The sequence below is a fragment of the Melozone crissalis genome, unplaced genomic scaffold, assembly GCF_028551555.1.
Source record: "Melozone crissalis strain CALT ecotype California unplaced genomic scaffold, PUWL_Pcris_2 ptg000023l_1, whole genome shotgun sequence".
NCBI classification, from domain to species: domain Eukaryota; kingdom Metazoa; phylum Chordata; class Aves; order Passeriformes; family Passerellidae; genus Melozone; species Melozone crissalis.
Window position 1 is genome coordinate 30,790,324 of NW_026535801.1, and position 16,507 is coordinate 30,806,830.

At 42.7% G+C, this 16,507-nt stretch overlaps 1 protein-coding gene across 1 annotated transcript in view; it reads left to right on the forward strand.

Moving 5' to 3' along the window:
- Window positions 1–16,507, forward strand: part of PDIA5 (protein disulfide isomerase family A member 5) — a 97,630-nt gene that overhangs the window by 47,181 nt on the left and 33,942 nt on the right. Inside the window, exon 11 of the mRNA XM_054278400.1 lies at window positions 1,652–1,788. Within this exon, the coding sequence (XP_054134375.1) occupies window positions 1,652–1,788 (137 nt within the window). The remainder of the gene's footprint in view (window positions 1–1,651; window positions 1,789–16,507) is intronic.

Sequence of the window (16,507 nt, forward strand, 5' to 3'; positions counted from 1 at the left end):
TTTTGCTTGTTGCTTTCTCCAGGCCTTGAGGTGTTTCTTACCACCTCCTGTGCAGGCTCATTAGCATGCAGAGCATTTTAAATTAGGCTATTTGAATAAACATCCCGTGCCCTGCTTTACTAATTCCTGACTGAAATAGGTCACACCAGGCCCTGTTGAGCTCCATGTTCTCCCAGTGCTTTGCAGGCACTGTGTCCATGTTCATCATGCTCTGCCTGCTCAACCCAGCTCCCAAATCCATTGAGTGTCATGGTGTTTGCTGGAAAGCCTTCACCCTGCCAGGATACCTGGAGATTATTGTTCTCTGGGCTGCTTGGCCAGGTGCAGCTCCCACCTTGCACTTTGATGTTTGCTTCTTGGTTTGTTTATCACAGAAGCAGCAGGAGGCAGAGATGTGCATCACAGTTCTGCATGGATTGCTTAATATTCTTGGATCACACCTATTGCTTACATCAACAGAATTTGCTATCTGAATCTGTGCATCTCTGCTGCTTTTTTTTTTATCAAGCTAGGCTTTCAGCCTAGAAATGAGTAAGGCAGGATAAATGAGTTATCATCTGTTTGCCATTCCTTGTTCCAGGCAGCTAACACAATAATACGTTTTAATCAAAAATAGTAAATCTGCTTTCAGCAGAGATGGGGTCACATCCAGACGTGTACTTTGCCAAAGAATTTGGGGAATTTGGGGGGGTTTGGAACTCATTACTGCAACTGACAAAAATAGCTTCAAAGTCTGGCTCCCAATGTTCTTATGTTTGGGTGTCTTTTCTGTGAACAGTGCTTTAATAAATAAAATGTCAATTAGCATAGTTTAGATCACAGCTGCCAAATTCTCTTTTTAATGTACATTAATAAAAGCCAAAAACAATTGTTTATTGAGATGATGAGCTGCAGAGGAGCTTAGGTTCAGTTTCCAGACTTGCCACTGTGTCTTTGAGCAGGCTCTGACCCATCAAAGACAGCTGAACTCAGGTGCAGTCATAGTGATGTTGGTAGAACACATCACTTCCTTTTAGGTAAAGCATGCAGCTGAATATCTTTGCTGAGTTAGGCCTACAAACCCACTGCAGAGTGAGGACATAAGCATGCTTCCCTGGCTCCCAAGAGCTGTTCAGGGTAAAACCATGTATTCCTGGGGAAATGGTGTGTGTAGCTGGCTCATGGTCCCAGCACTGCTCCTCCTTTCTCTGCCGGCCCTAATCACGCTGTCAGTATCCAAGGTGACGGGTTAAATTGGCTGTTTCTGCTCACTGCTTTTTTCTTTCATTTGCAATGACTCCTGTGAACTACAAAGTGGGAATGCTGTGAGAAAGGGAGCATCCTGCTGAGGAGGGTAAAAGAGTAATAGAAAATGCATTTGATTTCTATAATGTAATAACCAAGCAGTCTGGTTATCTCCTCACTCCATCCCCTTCCATTGCTGATCTGTCCTCAGGAGCTTCTTGCAGATTTTTTTGTTCCTCCTCCAGTTTTATCTGTGTTTCAGTGCCTGTGAGTTCTGGATGGGTACAATTATGGAAGCTGTTCGGTAGAGTTGGTGTGTCAGACATGTGTGAACATCTGCACAAAGTGGTTCCTTACAGTTTGACTTGCCAAGATGACTGCTTAGCACCAGAGAGCTGCCTTTAAGCTGTGTCTGTTTGTCTTGTAGCCCACAGGCACCTGAGCCACAGGCTCCAGAGACTCCCTGGGCAGATGAAGAAAATGTAGTTTATCACCTGACCGATGAGGACTTCGACAAGTTTATAAAAGATCATTCATCTGTGCTAGTGATGTTCCATGCACCATGTGAGTTTGTTTTCTCTTCTGTACTCTGAGCCAAATGCTTGCTAACAAAATTAGTGATGTTTTTCTGTGAAAGTTTCACAGAACCATGAACTCTAAAGTCCAGGCTTTTCTTGTTTGTGATGATTGTTAAATACACAAGGCATGAAATGTTTGTGAAGTTGCTGACTTCACATTTAGGATGGAGATGTGCTTCTGGAAAAGGGACACTTTGTAGGCTGAGTCAAAACATAACTGAGGAGTGTAATGATGCTTAAATAGTCTGGGTACTCATCACTTTACAGCATGATTTCCCATTTTCAACTTCTCTTCGGTACTGTTTGCTTTCAAAGCAGAACTCTGATTGATTGAGCAGCTAAGTCGAACCCGGAGCTCCTGGGTTCTTGTCCATGGCTGCTGCTATGTCATTTTGAGCATTTTCACTCCTCTGCCACAGTTTCTCTGGCAATGTAAAGGATGATTGTCATTATATATTGTGCTGAACTGTGCCAAAACTAGGCCTAAGTTTAGAAAGACCCCAGAACTTGGATAACTAATGCAGAGTTGGTGGTGATACTGCTTATTATTCTGCTGAAAATGCATTGAAGTGATTTTTTTTCATGACTTGAGGTTTTAGCTTGACAAATAAAATAAAGTGGATTGCCTTCAGGAAGCTGAAGGCCACACTGCCCTCCTGGATGCTGTTGGGTGGAAGAAAAGAGTGCATTAACCTCTTAGTTCACTGTGGATGTAACTTGTTTCAGCTGCATATCTGGTTCTTCTGATTGTTTGTGTTTGTGATGGACAATTCAGGCTTGAATCTGCTACACTGTGTGACACACAGCTTCTGTCTCCCCTTGCTGCTGTGCTGGCAGCAGTATTGGGTGAGATGTTCCTTTTCAAGTGCATAGATTTAAAGGTTAGGACTCTGGAAGCAGACTGTGTGCTGACAGCTGAGGGTCTTGGCACAGAGGCTGAAATCCTGCTTCCCTTTAAGCCAGCAGGAGTTAGCTCCAAAATACCTTTTTTGAAGGTCTGCTCATAAGACTCATTTGAAAAACATACCATAATGAATTTCCTCTGCCTGGTGAAATGTCTAAGAATTTAGTCCACTGGAGCAGGGGACTGACTGCTGTTCTGTCACTGTGTTCCCTGGATTATTTGTACTAATGACAGTGGGACCGGAGATGAGTGCCTGCTCTGAAACCCCAAACACAAGGAGCAGAACTGATGAGGCCTGCTCTGAAACCCCAAACACAAGGAGCAGAACTGCTGGGGCCTGCTTTGCTCAGGAGTTCTCCTTCATTACCCAAATCCTTCCTTCCCCAGATTTCCCTGCACCCCGGTGTGCCAGTGCCAGCAGGGGCTGCTGCTCCTCGGCAGCTGTGAGCTTGCTGAGCAGCTGCTGCCAGGCACAAATGGAACTCCTAAATTTGCCTCCTTTCCCTCTCCCTGCACAATGACATGGCAGAAGTGTCTACTCTCTCTCGACGTGTTCACACTTAGTAGTACTTTAAAGCTTTGCCTTTTTTTGAGTTTGTAAATGGGGAGAGTCTGGTCATGTATTCAGGAGGAGGAAGAGGGGGAAGAAATCAACAGTTGGCCCAGCAAAACTTATTCCTTTAGGAAGCCAGATTAAAAATAGATGAATACATACGACTGCAATCAAATTTTATAGTAAGTTCAAGTTAGTTTTAAATCTCAGTAGGATTCTGTTCAGTTTTTAGTGTTTTATTAGTATTTTCAAGAACACAGTTTTAGGAGTAACAATATTGCATTACTTATTTTGAGAGCGGGGGTGCTTCCAGACAGGCATGTTTTGTTCTAAGGGGCATTCTGTACCAGCAGTGCTTTGGCAAATGCTGTTATGAAAGTAAATCAAAAGCTCTAATTGGGCTGTCACAATCTTCTGATAACATTTTCCAGCTGCTCAGAATTGAGATGAAGAGTGTTCCTTGCCAGAACAACTCCATTTTAAATGCAACTCGAATATTTGGGGCATTTTATTTACATTCAGGTGGTTATGGCAATACGTGCAGAATCCAGCTCGTACATGTGTAAAAGATCTGTGGTGGTAAGAATCTTCTCTGAGCATCCTCAGCAGGGAGTATGAGGCTTGCAAACTAATTAATGACAGACAACTATCATAAACAGTTATCTCCATGATTAAAAGCTCTTCTCTTAGCACTTCCTAAATGTGCTAATGGTGTCACCTTATGAATATTAGGAGATAAATTATTCCAGTAAGAAGTGGCAAAACCAGTGAGCATCTTAATTATTTTAACCTTGGTAGCTCAGGCTGAGGAAGTTTTTTTCTAAAAATGTATTAATAAAAAAAAGTTGAAACATCTATAAAATAAGCTCATAATACAGGATATACTTCTGTGTAACTAAGAGTAATCAAGGGGATTTCAGCACTGGCCTGGAATTAGCAAGTACTTAAACTCCTGTGTCACCACACAGCATGTGACTTGGAGTTTTTCTGGCACACTCTTGTGGTTTAGCCTCAGCCACAGCTCAGCCCCACACAGCTGCTCCATCATGGTGGGATGGGGGAGAGTTTGAAAGGTAAAGCCAAGAAAAGTCATGGGTTTGTAAGGTAATTTAATAAGAAAAGCAAAAGCCATGTACAGGCAAACCAAAATAAGGGATTTGTTTACTAATTTGCATTGACTGGCAGGTGCTTGACCCATTCCCAGGAGAGCTTTATCACACATAATTCTGAACTTGGGAAGACAAACTCCATCACTCCAAACGTCCCCCCCCTCTCCCTCTTTCCCCAGTTCTATATGCTGAGCATGACACCATATGGTCTGGGATATCCCTGTGGTCATTTGGGGTCAGCTGTGTTCCCTGACATCTTCTTGTGCACCCCCAGCCTCCTTGTGGTGGGATGGGGTGAGGAGCAGGAGAGGTCTGGATTCTGTAAGCAGTGCTCATCAATACTTAAAACATCCCTGAGTTATCTACACTGTTCCCAGCACAAATCCAGCTTATGGCTCAATACCAGCTACTGTGGAGAAAATGAGCTCTATCCCAGCCCAAACCATCTCACATACATGAGGAGCTGTTTTACTAGAAGAGAATTATTTCAGTGATGCTTTAATTGCATATTCAGATGACCAATGAATTAATAATAGAGCGTAGTATGAAAAGGTGTGTGGGGAATTGGCAGCATTTTATCTGCTCCCTGCCCCCAGTGCTGAAGATACAGCTGAACCAAACACATCCCAGGTAAATACCTGTGAACTGCACCATTAGGCACTGTGATGGATGTGGCCAGTTGGGTCTCCATGCCTGTGGCTATTAATGATCATCCCTGAGGACCACACTGTAATTATTTACAATCACTTGCACTAACTAGCCCAAGGACATGGCAGCATTTTAAGTGCTGCCTAGCATAACTAAGTTGAGGGAGAGCAGCTAGTGTGTTTTAAACACATCAGGAAGGTCTGCAGCATGCAACTTGCACCTCTTGGGATCAGAGACACCATCTCTTTTGTGCAGTAATTTATCACAACCATTAAACAGAAGATGTGCTGCTGCAGGTCATTACTGCCAGCCCTGAGTGACTGGGGTGAGTGTGGGTGGGCAGGATGAGTTCATCCTGATTTCTTTTCACAGGTCACTGGGGACACAGAGCAGGATTTCTAACCTTCTCAAACTCCTTTGTAAAGCCCTTAAGAGGATGTTCAATAAATCTGAATGTTTAGCATAGGTAAACAGTGACCCAGCCAGTCAGGCTCTGAAGGCACTCTCCTCCCCAGCCATCTGTGAAGGGTGTGCAATGTCATGCTCCTTACTTTAGTATTTTGCTGAAATTCCATAATTTCTGGTGGTGAGCTTAGTGTTATCCTGGATATATCCAGACTGGAGTCTTGCAGACTTCTGAAGTGTTTTTTCAATGTGTTGTTGTACCCAAAAACTGGGTTCTTGTGCAGTGTACAAAGGAACAAAAAAAAGGGCCCTCTCTCCCAAAGGATTTGGCATTTTCATTTGGGTTGATCATATTTGATCATATTTGAGATAGCAGTTAGGTTAGTGGACCTATTTCTGAATCTATAACAAAGGATTTATTGCATCAACCAAAGTTATTTCTGTACTATAGCATAACTAAAGGCACCGTTGCTGCTTATGATAAGCTTCTGCTAGCAATGAGAATAATGATTCCATGTCTGTATGTGCTTCTTGATATGTGTGCCTACAGCTGATCAATTTATTTAGATGCCCAAGATGACAGCTGGGTTCTGAATGTCTCTAAATATGGGTTATGCTGCCAGTCAAGTGTTGTTAAATGCTTTAGTGTCATAGGGACTCGCTGGGACTTAAAATGCTCCTGAGTTCCTTGATTGTGAAAAAAAAGCCCTGTTTGTGTTTTCAGTTTCCTCATCAAACTGTTTGCTGAGTCCAGTGCAATTAAAAAGTAATTCTGTCCAAAATATTTGTCAAATTAGTGAGGATTTCAGTCTTTCTGACTGTGTGTTGTTGAAGGAATAAAACCCCTACACATTTATCCTTTCTGCATTTTTCCTCAGCATTTTCATCCAAATCACATCTCAGTCACAAAATAAACCCAGCCAAGTCACTGATAAGTCAATTCAAATGCCACTGAAAGGTGTTTAAAGTCCAGGATTGAAATTCAAGTCAACTCAGAAATGTTTTCTGGAAGTGTCTGCTGTTCACGCACAGGAGTTACTTTTCATTATGTGTTGTTAACACAAGTGACACTGCTGCTGTTTTAAAGGATACCTGTTCTTGCAGCCTCAGGCAGAATAATATCCTGGTGCCACTGTGAGCTGCAGCCTGCCCCTGTACCTTCAGCAGGCTTGGATTTGAGGAGTCTCTGGTGCTGGCTGGTGGTTGTAGTCAGTCACCCCTGATGTTTGCTTGGGGCCGCTTTGCCCTCTCTCATTCCCCATCAGCCAGAGCAAAGTTTGTGGTCCAGTACTGATGCCAGAGGAGAAAAAAGTGCTTTGGCTGTACTGTTAGTATGAGTGTGCATTTGCTTTTTATAAAGGATTAAACTATTAAAATGTTTTCCTGCAACATTTCTTCCTTGTATGTGAGCTAAAATTCAGGTTAAACCTGTGTTCTTCCCAGTCCCTTCATAGGGCTCCTTCAGAGACTCTATAAGCTGATTGCAGGATTTATAGTAGGAAAAAAGTCAATATCCTTAGTAGGATATTGGAGCTGTTGTGGTTTTTCCTCCATTGATAAAGAGGGAAAGCAGGGATAATGCAGCCTAATAGACCTTTGCTTGCTTCCTCCCATGGAAGGGAGTGCTAAAATAAACCTTGAAATGATAAAGTGCACCGCAGTTTTCATGTGTTGTTGAAATGTCCATGAAATTCCTTTCCTGTCCTCGGCTATTTTCTCTACCTTTATAAACCAACCCAATAAATTATGCAGTTGCTGCTTTCCAAAGTCAGCTATTCAGCTGCTCAGGTTTTTAATTGCACAGGGAGTGGTTTTATCAATTTGGCTTTGAAAAACAGCTTTTCTCATCCTTCACTCCTTCCCTGCTCCCGCCCAGTGCATTTATACCCAAGGTTTTAAGCAACTTTGTGAACTCATTATTAAGAATCCCAACCAATTAGCCCAGTACCAAAGAAGGCCTCAGCTTCTAACCAAGTAGTGAACTTGGCTCTCTCCCTGCCAGCTCACCATCACTGGTTTCAGTGTTTTTGTTTTCTACTGCTGCATGTGGTGAGGCTGGGATGTAGGAATCCATTGCTCACTTTAAATATGAAGCAAAGTGAACCCAAAATGTGTGCACAAAATCAAATCTATTTTTTCAAACCATCTTTTACAACTGTAAATAAATAAGTCTCCCTTTCAGACCCCCACTGGTTCCTTGTGAAAGCAAGCTATGTTGCTGTGAGCTCTAATTGGGATGTCTGTTGGCAGCATCAACAGAAAGGCCACGAGTTGAAAAGGCTGAAGAATAATCTACTCTGCAGCCTGAAAAAAATGGCCTTTCTAGCATAGGTCAGCAGCAGCCTAACATTGGCAGCCTGTGATAAATAAAGGAATTATATTATTTATAAATAAATAAAGTTTTTCCATGCTAATTCATGATTCAATCAGAGATTTTTTTTCAAATGTCAACCAACGCAGTTGTTGCAGTAGAGGTTAAAGGCCTGTGCGTTATCCAAGCATCCAGCAGCACTGAATGTGGATGGAAAGATCCTTTAATTTTCGTTTGTTCCTGTCATATATGACATTTGTGATTTTCAAAATAAAATGTTGGTTGTTTTCGGTGGGTACTTTGGCATCTGCCTTCAGATGTAGAGCCTCTGGGACACAGGCAGACAGTGGGTGCTGGGAAGCTGGTTTTGGTGCACCTGTGCAGGTCTGGATTTCTGGAAGTTTGTAGTGTGTTAGGCAGGTTGTACATCAGGAATCTGGTCACATGCCTTATCCCCATGATGCAGGTGCATGTACCAGCCCATAGGGAGCTACACAAGGAGACATTTGTGTGTTAGGGTGCCTGCTGTGGGCCACCAGACCCTGTGAACATGTTCTTGTTTCAGAGTAATTAGAGAAAGCTTTGAACAAGTGAAACTTTCTGGACTGTTCTGTGGCTCACAGGCAGTGCCTGCCCCTGGTGGGATTTTGGTGGAGCAGTGCAGATGTCAGGGTGGGCTGTTACAGTGCCCACATCACCGAAAACTGAATTGTTGTGTAAGGGCACTTGGATGATGAATGTTGCTGTTTAGGAGTCTGGACAGATTGTTGAAGAGAAAAGATGTGCTTCAGTTTCAGAGTAGTGTTTCCTGACTCTTATGTCCCATAGGCTCCTAATTCTAATGTTGCCTCAGTGTATTTTTAATGGGATGTATAATAAAATGCTTCCCTGGACAAGCATAAATTGTGCCAACTTTCTGTGCACTGCATGCATGTGCTTCTCAGCTGAACATTCCTGGCAGGCTTCTGGGGCAGATACATTCTTCATGTAAACCAGTTAGAAATTGGTGCATTCTTGGCTTCAGAATCTGCTTCCACTGAGATGAGCAAGGCCTGACTGTTGATTTCAGAGAGAGGAGGTCTGAGACACTTAGACTGGGTTCTTCATTATTTAAAAGCATGGAGGTCTACAGCAAGATGTTGCTTGATACTACATTTGAATAGCACCAAAAATCTTATGCAGTGTAAACAGTTCAGTGTAAGTGACCTGCCAGTGCAGTGATCTGTCTCATTAAACTAATCACAGAAATTATTTTCAGGGAGATTTAATCACACATTAAAATAGAAGTTCTTGGAAAGGCAGCAAACCAGGAAAATTAAGAACCTGACATGGATTTTTCCTTTAATGACAATACCACTCATGTTTCTCAAGGGTCTAAAAATAAAAATCAATATGAGTTTTTAGTGGTACTTAATATAAATGGGAATGTGAAGAGTGTAAGAATCCTGATAATTACCTTGTGCAGTAAAACTTGATAGGATACTTAATGGAAGGGGTGAAGACAGTAATAACTGATACCATTGTCTCTTTTTTGTCAGTCTTCTGATACTGGAGCACACAGTTCATATGGGATTATTGTCTCTTTGAAGCATTTTTTGCTCTTTGAGCAGGGTATGGTCATAAAAAAGGATGATCCAGTGATAAAAGCAATAGCCTTGGCCTGGAGATGTAAAAGTTTAGTTCTTTGCTTTGCTTTGATTTGTACAGTCACGACCCAAGTCACTAAATATTTGTCGGTTTCCAACCTGTGAAGTGGAGATAACATTTCACCTTGCGTGGGAGTTTTATCTAGCAAGCCATGGCCAGACTGAAAGCTGCTCCAGTATTGCAGGAATTGAGATATGGAAGGGGTATGAGCTCTGCACAGTCTTGATTAACGTGAAGGAAGCAGGATTTTGCCTTTGGTGTTCTCTGGATTGTGGCAGACATCAGTTTTTGGCCCCCCAGTTTAGGAAACCCCATCTGCCACTGGGTGAGCACAGAGCTCAGACAAGATTATCGTGGCTGGAGCTGATCACTCGCAACCTGTGCCAGTCCAGCTCATGCCAGGACTAAAAGGGAAGAGCCTTGACTTGCTCTGGTTCAGTGTCACAACAGGGAGAGTGGCAAATGTGTGTTTTGGGCTGCTCTGCTTTTGGGCTGGATCTGAACTTGCTCTGTGGCATGGTGCTGTTCTGGGGACACAGCATGTACATTGAATAACTTACTTGGTAGCAGTCGTGGGTGTTGAGCAGAATGCAGGCTAGGAGTAAAGGAAGAAGGAAAGGAAACAAAATGTGGATATTTGGGGTTTGTGAAATTTGGGAGGTTTGTTCAAAATGCATTGCTGTATGCTCACCTCCGATTGGGAGCAATTACTTTCTCTATTAAAGAAGACATTTTCAAAGGCTATACCAATCAGAAAAAAAGCTTCATGTGAATGTGTGGCAGGTGGTGGGAAGGGAACATTAGTTTCTTTGGGGATTTGCTGCCTCATTTCTCACATTACTATTGCCTTCCCTCTCTCTTAACGAGTTCTTACTGACTGACTCAGCCTGTGACACAGGAGTAGCTGCCAGAGCACCAAGGAGCAGCTGAGGGGTGACAGCTGAAGAGAGACTGGCCTCATTTTCTGGGTATTTGTTGTAGGTTATTTCGGTGTTCAGAGGGGTCTTTTAGAGGACTTAAGTAATTTTAGCTGTTAAAAATCCACATTTGAGTGTGTGAATTGGATGGCTGTCCTCCTGGCAAGCTTGACCCCAGTGTACATATAAGCTCTTAATGCTCTTGTGGTGAGTTCTGATAAGAGTGAAACATAACTTATTTTTCTAGGTCTCTAATAATGAGGTAACAGTAGGAATTAGCTTTAAGAATTAGACTCCAGGTTTATTTTTTCTGAAATAAATTAATTTCCTTGCTTGGATAAGCTCAGTATACTGTGCAGGGCTCTCATTTGGAAAATGCCTTATAGTAGGTATCTCAGCCACTTGAGTCATTACCAGTGGAGTTTTCATTGTCAAGTTTATCTTCCTAAATACTTTATGGCTTCAACTTTTATTCTGTGAAAGGCAGAGAACTTACATAAAGGGCAAATAGTGAACAGAGACACCTAAAGTCTGCCTGTCTGCTCCTGCTTGCCTGTCTGTCTGCTCCTTGTGCCTCTTCAGAAGGTGAGTAGGCAAGTGATGTCATTTGAATAATATATTCTATATGAATTCATTGTTTGGACACTGAGGCATTGTGCTGATGGTGGAGCTGTGTCTTCTGGGCTTCTGAGTGCTTGTGCTTGGCAACTGTGCCAGCACTCTTCTCCTAAATAGGTGAATAGATCTCAACTGGTAGCCACTTCTGCTGTGACTTTGGACAAAAACTGTGCATTCTGCATAGTATCTCCTCCTGATACTTGACCATCTATCTTCACAGTAATATTCAATGTCACAATTCCTTTTAATGCCCCTGTCCCCTGAGCTGGAGTTCATTGGGATTTACCTTTCTTAGGAAGATCCCTTTGCATGGCATCCATTTTGCTGATGTCTTACACAAATTGCATCCTAGGAAATAATTCACAGGTTATGCTGTTTTTGTGGGCTGAACATTCAAAACTCTTTAATCTCTCCTGTGTTCTCTGGCATTTTCATTGCTAAATCCATAGCATAAAGTCTTCCATAGTGGGGTAAGAGTGTGAGGAAAACCAGTGCAACTTCTCTTTCCTCCTCAAGGTAAAATTTTGTTGTTCACCTGGCAATGGAGAAGGGGGTGAATCTTTTTAGGATGTTAAATAATTCTGGCTTAATTGAGAAGGAAACCTTCTGGTGGTATTTTTCATAAGCTCTCAACAATTTCACCTTAAGGCAACTATGCTGTTGTCTCACTTTTCAATAGGGGAAGATTAATTTTCAACACCTACTCAGGGCCACGTTCCTCAGAGCTGGTGTAGGAAGTGTAATTCATATCTCCCAATGCCAGCTGATGCACCTTCCTTCACTTCTTTTCCCTCCCAAGAGGGATGGTAGGAGGCACCATCATCTCCCAACACTGATTTCTACCAGTTGCACCACAGTCTTGAGTGAGAGGAAATATATATGCAGTTTTAGGAAATAGATGCAGGGTAATCTCCAATAGCCAGAAGCTGAAACCACCTTTGGAATGAAAATAAGGAGCCATGTGATTTTTTTGTTTAGTTTGTTTTACATAAAGATGATGATTAACTTTGAGGTTGTCCCTGGATGTGTGCTGGAGTCTGTGCTGTGCAGATGGGCTATATTTTTTCAAAGGCTGCTTTCAGGAGTCCAGCTCAGCCATGGCCCCTGTGAGCTCAGAAGCAGAGAGTGCACACTGTGGCATGATGGAGCAGAAATCTCTCTCCCTGCCTGCTCCCAGGAATCCTAGGCTGACGTTAGCCTAGGAGAATATTCACCCTTTCTCTTGAGGCTGAGTCAGAAGAAGACACGCTCCAGTGTGACCAGAAATAAAGGCAGAAGTGTGTGTTGTGCAGTTCACCAGAGCTGCTGCCTTTTTAGTCCCATGCAGGCAACCTGCAGCACCCACTCCATGTTTATCCCTTGTGCTGAGCCTTCCCTTCCCAAGGGCTGTTGCTGGCTAAAGGTGGCCCTTCTGCCAGAGCTGTCAATGTGGCACAGATGCAGACAATGTTCCTGGAGGATGTTTAGTTAAACTCTTTTCCCAGTTTGATCTGATTTATGTAATGCGTCTGTCTTTTTAGAAATAATAACTCATACTACAACTGTCCAAAACTGCTATGATTCTTCTCCTGAGCAATTTCAGTGATGCTGGGAGGGAAGAAATTATGCCACTTTAGAAAAGCCAAGATGGTGTCTGGGTTTGGGTCACTACCACCTCAGCAAGTCATAGGGACAGAAAGTGTGACCAATTTGTAATGATTTTGTGCCCTGACTTCACACTGAAGGGCTCCTGGAAGCAGGCAGGGACTTTCTTCTGCCTAGCCATGCTGGGATTGGATTTGCACAGCTCACTGCACGCACAGATTGCCTGCACTGTGAGCTCATGGCAGTGCCATGGGATGGTGATGGTGGTGGGGCCGAGCCGCTGCAGTGCTCTGGGATGAGCTGTGCAGCCCACGCTGCCTTTGGCTGCAGCTGCAGTGGCCCTGAGTGCAGTAATCCTAACTTAAGTATTTTCCTTCTAATGCTGCATTTCCAGTTCCTCAGAGTCTTTTCCAGACTGATCTTTCATAGGCTTTGTCTTTGTAAAGCCGTAAAGCTGTTTGCTTGTCACTGATCTCTAAGCAGTGTAATGCCTGGTGGAATCAAACCTGCCTTTAAAAATACAGTACTGGGGGGAAGTGTGTCTGGATTTGTGTATGTGTGCACACATTTCTAGCTGTTGGAAATTTGAATTCAATATCATGTTAAAGATATTGAAGATATGCCTTTTGTAAGAAAACATCAAGTCTTGAAACAACGTTGTCTTTAAGTATCTGGAATTTTACCTGGGTGTGTAGTGCTGCTGGTAAGAAGATGAATGGTTTGGTGGGAGAAAGTACCCAGAGGGAAAAGATTGTGCAAAATCCTTTGAGCTCCTGATCCTTCCTAAGGTGATGCCTCTCTTTTTTTGGTTTTTTTTTTGTTTTTTTTTGTTTGGTTTGGTTTGGTTTTTTGTTTGGTTGGTTGTTTTGGTTTTTTTTTTTTTAATGCGTGTAGATCGTGGCATGGTCTGACTGCTCTGACCGTTGTGACTATTAAGTGAACATGCAACCAACACGATTGCAAATTCATACCTGTGATTACGGGGAGAAACAGCTGCTTTTGTCATCCTGCCTCCCTGCCAAATTTGTGGATGATTTTCCATCAGATGTCTGCAATGCAGATGGCTAAATTATGCAAGGGAGTCTGCAGCTGTTGTAGTTTATGCTCTCCTACACCAGTGAAGGAACTGTAAACTGCCTCATGTCAGACCTGAGTGATCCTCTTGTGTGATGCATGTTACAGCCTTCCATGGCAGAAGAGGACACATTTGTGTTCTTGCATGGGTGATAAGAGGGCTGGGATTTGTGTGTCCTTGCTGTGGTTGCAAGGACTGTGTCTTCCCTGCTCCATGTAGGTACTCCTACTTTCAAATGTAGAGATGAGAGCTCAAAGTTAACAATATTAACTTGTAAGAACTGGCTATTCTGCTGTTTTCAGAGGTCACTGCTCTTCTGGGATTAAGAATAGAGAAACCAATGGTGTTATCCCCAGGTGTTAAATGTTTAGAGAATGAAGGTACATCTGAATTTTTTTACTTCTTTTTTTTCTTGTTTTGAATTTGTCTGTAAATCTTCTATGAGTGTATTCTGAACTGCCAGTGGCCCACTTGCTGAAAGCAGGACATGTTTTGTGCTTCAAATTCATTTTCTCATCAGGCTAATGGAGGTATTTTTGGTGTGCAGCTATAGATGGATATGGAGCTGGCATTATACAATAAATAGCTGGTACACGATAACAGTATTCGTGCAGTGTGTTGATGACAGAAATATAATGATTCTTTAAAATCTTTATTTGCAATTTAGTTTACCTCTAGGGTTCTTGATGTCAGAAATAGCTTCTTCACAACTGCCTGGATGTTGTCTTTTATCTCTTGCTTGTCACGCGCACTTCAGATCCTCAGACAATGTTGTCTTGAGATGAGAGGACATGACCAAAAGCATGGCATTTATTTATATAGTCATAATAACCTGAAAGAAGCAAACAGTGAATGACAGAGAGAAACAGATTTATATTCTTGAGACATCACTAAAACAGCATATGCAGGAGCTTAGCTGGAGCTGCTTGGCTGGTTTTCTGCCTGTAAATCTTGGTTTTAACAGTAGAAGTACTTGTATTAGTTCATTTCTGAAAAGGTTTGGAGCAACTGTGCTGAGAGTCTTTGCCATGGTGCCAAAGAGGCTGCTATAAACAAATACAGATATTTCCTTGGAAAAAGAGTTGCCCGGTATGTTTGTGAGGCTTTCCTTTGTCCATGTGCTGCTCACCCTTTCACTTCAGCATTGCTCTGTCCACACTTGGCCTTTGCCTCTACATTTGCATATGGTCACACTCTGCAGAGGACAAAGTGCTGAGCAAGTGTTGTCCTCTGCCCTGCAGTGGGACCCTGGAGGGAGGTGACTTGTCTGGACTGAGATGATGGGGACCTTTGATCACCATTGTTTGGGGGTGCAGCTGAGCTAAGCTGTGTGACAGTAACTGCAAAAAAGGAAGGAGCTGCTTATCTGCCCATCTACACAGTGCAAATGAGAAGATTGACTATAAATAAACTGGGAAAGCAGAATTCTTACTTCATTTAGACATCTGTTTTAAAAATGGTTAGCAGGGGTGTGTACCAGCTGTCCTAGCACTGATTGTTGTAAGTTTTGACTTCTTTTCCTTGTCTTGTAACACTTCCTTTTTGCTTATCTATATGCTCTTCTCTATGTGAGCCTTGGCCCTAGCAGCCTGGGCTCTTTTTGTGCAGGAGGAGCAAGATGAGGTGTTAGAGGTCCTGAGGAGTTGTCCTGAACTGGTCAGCAGAAGCAGGCACTGAACCTGGACTGGTTTCTGCTGCTGGATGGACAGTAACTCTGTCCTGCACCCCCAGAGCAGCTGCTTGTCTTCTGCAAGAAGAGACTGAGGCTGTGGGAGTCCTCTTGGATGGACGCCTACAAGAGCCTTGGGAGTTCCCACCAGCTGTGCCCCACAGAGGCTCAGAGGGTGGCAGTGCTGGAGCAGGCCCAGGCCATCCTTGTATTGAGTGCAGCCTTTCTTCTCCCCTGGGATTGAACTTCCCTTGCTTTGACTTTGAGTTTTAATGTCAGTAAGCCCTTAACAGGACAGTGCATCTTCTAGAAGCACTTCTGTCACAGGTGCCCACTGCAGACCTCTGCGCTCCTTCCATTGTCCCAGCAGCACACAGGAGCATCTGGGCCTGTAAGTTTGTTGTCATTTTCCCCACTCATTTTATAAACAGAAAGCATCTAAAACTAGATGAGCTTAGCACAGAGGGATGAAGCTGCTGCTGAACAACTTAATGTAGCAATCAAAGGAGAGGCAGTGACCTTGGAATTCATTTAAATAACTTTCAGTTGGCCTCAAACATTTAATGGCAATCTTCACAGGATTATTCAAAGATAGGATAAATAATCATAGGAGAGATTAATTGATTTACAGTTTGTAGGTCTGATTTGTAATTCATATCTCCCCTTTTCTGCAATGGTAGGTGAAAGTAGGCTGTAGCTCACAATAGCAAAATTCTCATGAAGACAGCCAGAAAAGCATTGCTTATTGTGGGAGAAGCTCTTAAAATTTGTTGTCCCTCTCTCAGGTTCAGTTTAATGTTGTGACTTTTTTCCAGGCCGATACATCATGCTGTCCTCTGTCAGGGGTAGAATAAGCATTCACAATAAAGATTTGAAGATTTCAGTTTGCATTTAAGTGCCTTTTAAAGATCTGATGTTGCTTCCCTTTATTTTAAGCCTGAGTGAGTTAGCTTTGTGGCAGTCAGTAATGCTGTGTCTGTGTGATTTCATGAAAGAACCTGGAACAGTGACATTTCATGGTCTTCATATCTTCATCCAAAATATTACTTACATGATCTTCAGATGCTTTGGGTATTTTTTCATTTCCTGGGCAAAATGTGCCCGTGTTACTGGTTTGGGTTTTTTTCCCCCTCTGCATGGCTTTTTGAAAACTCTGGTTTTTAATGCCTTTGGTTGATCAGATCTAATTAATGATTGTAATATAATTGGAATATAGTGTAGATTATGTGGATACTGTAGCTAGAGCACAGTATGAACCTTGCTGT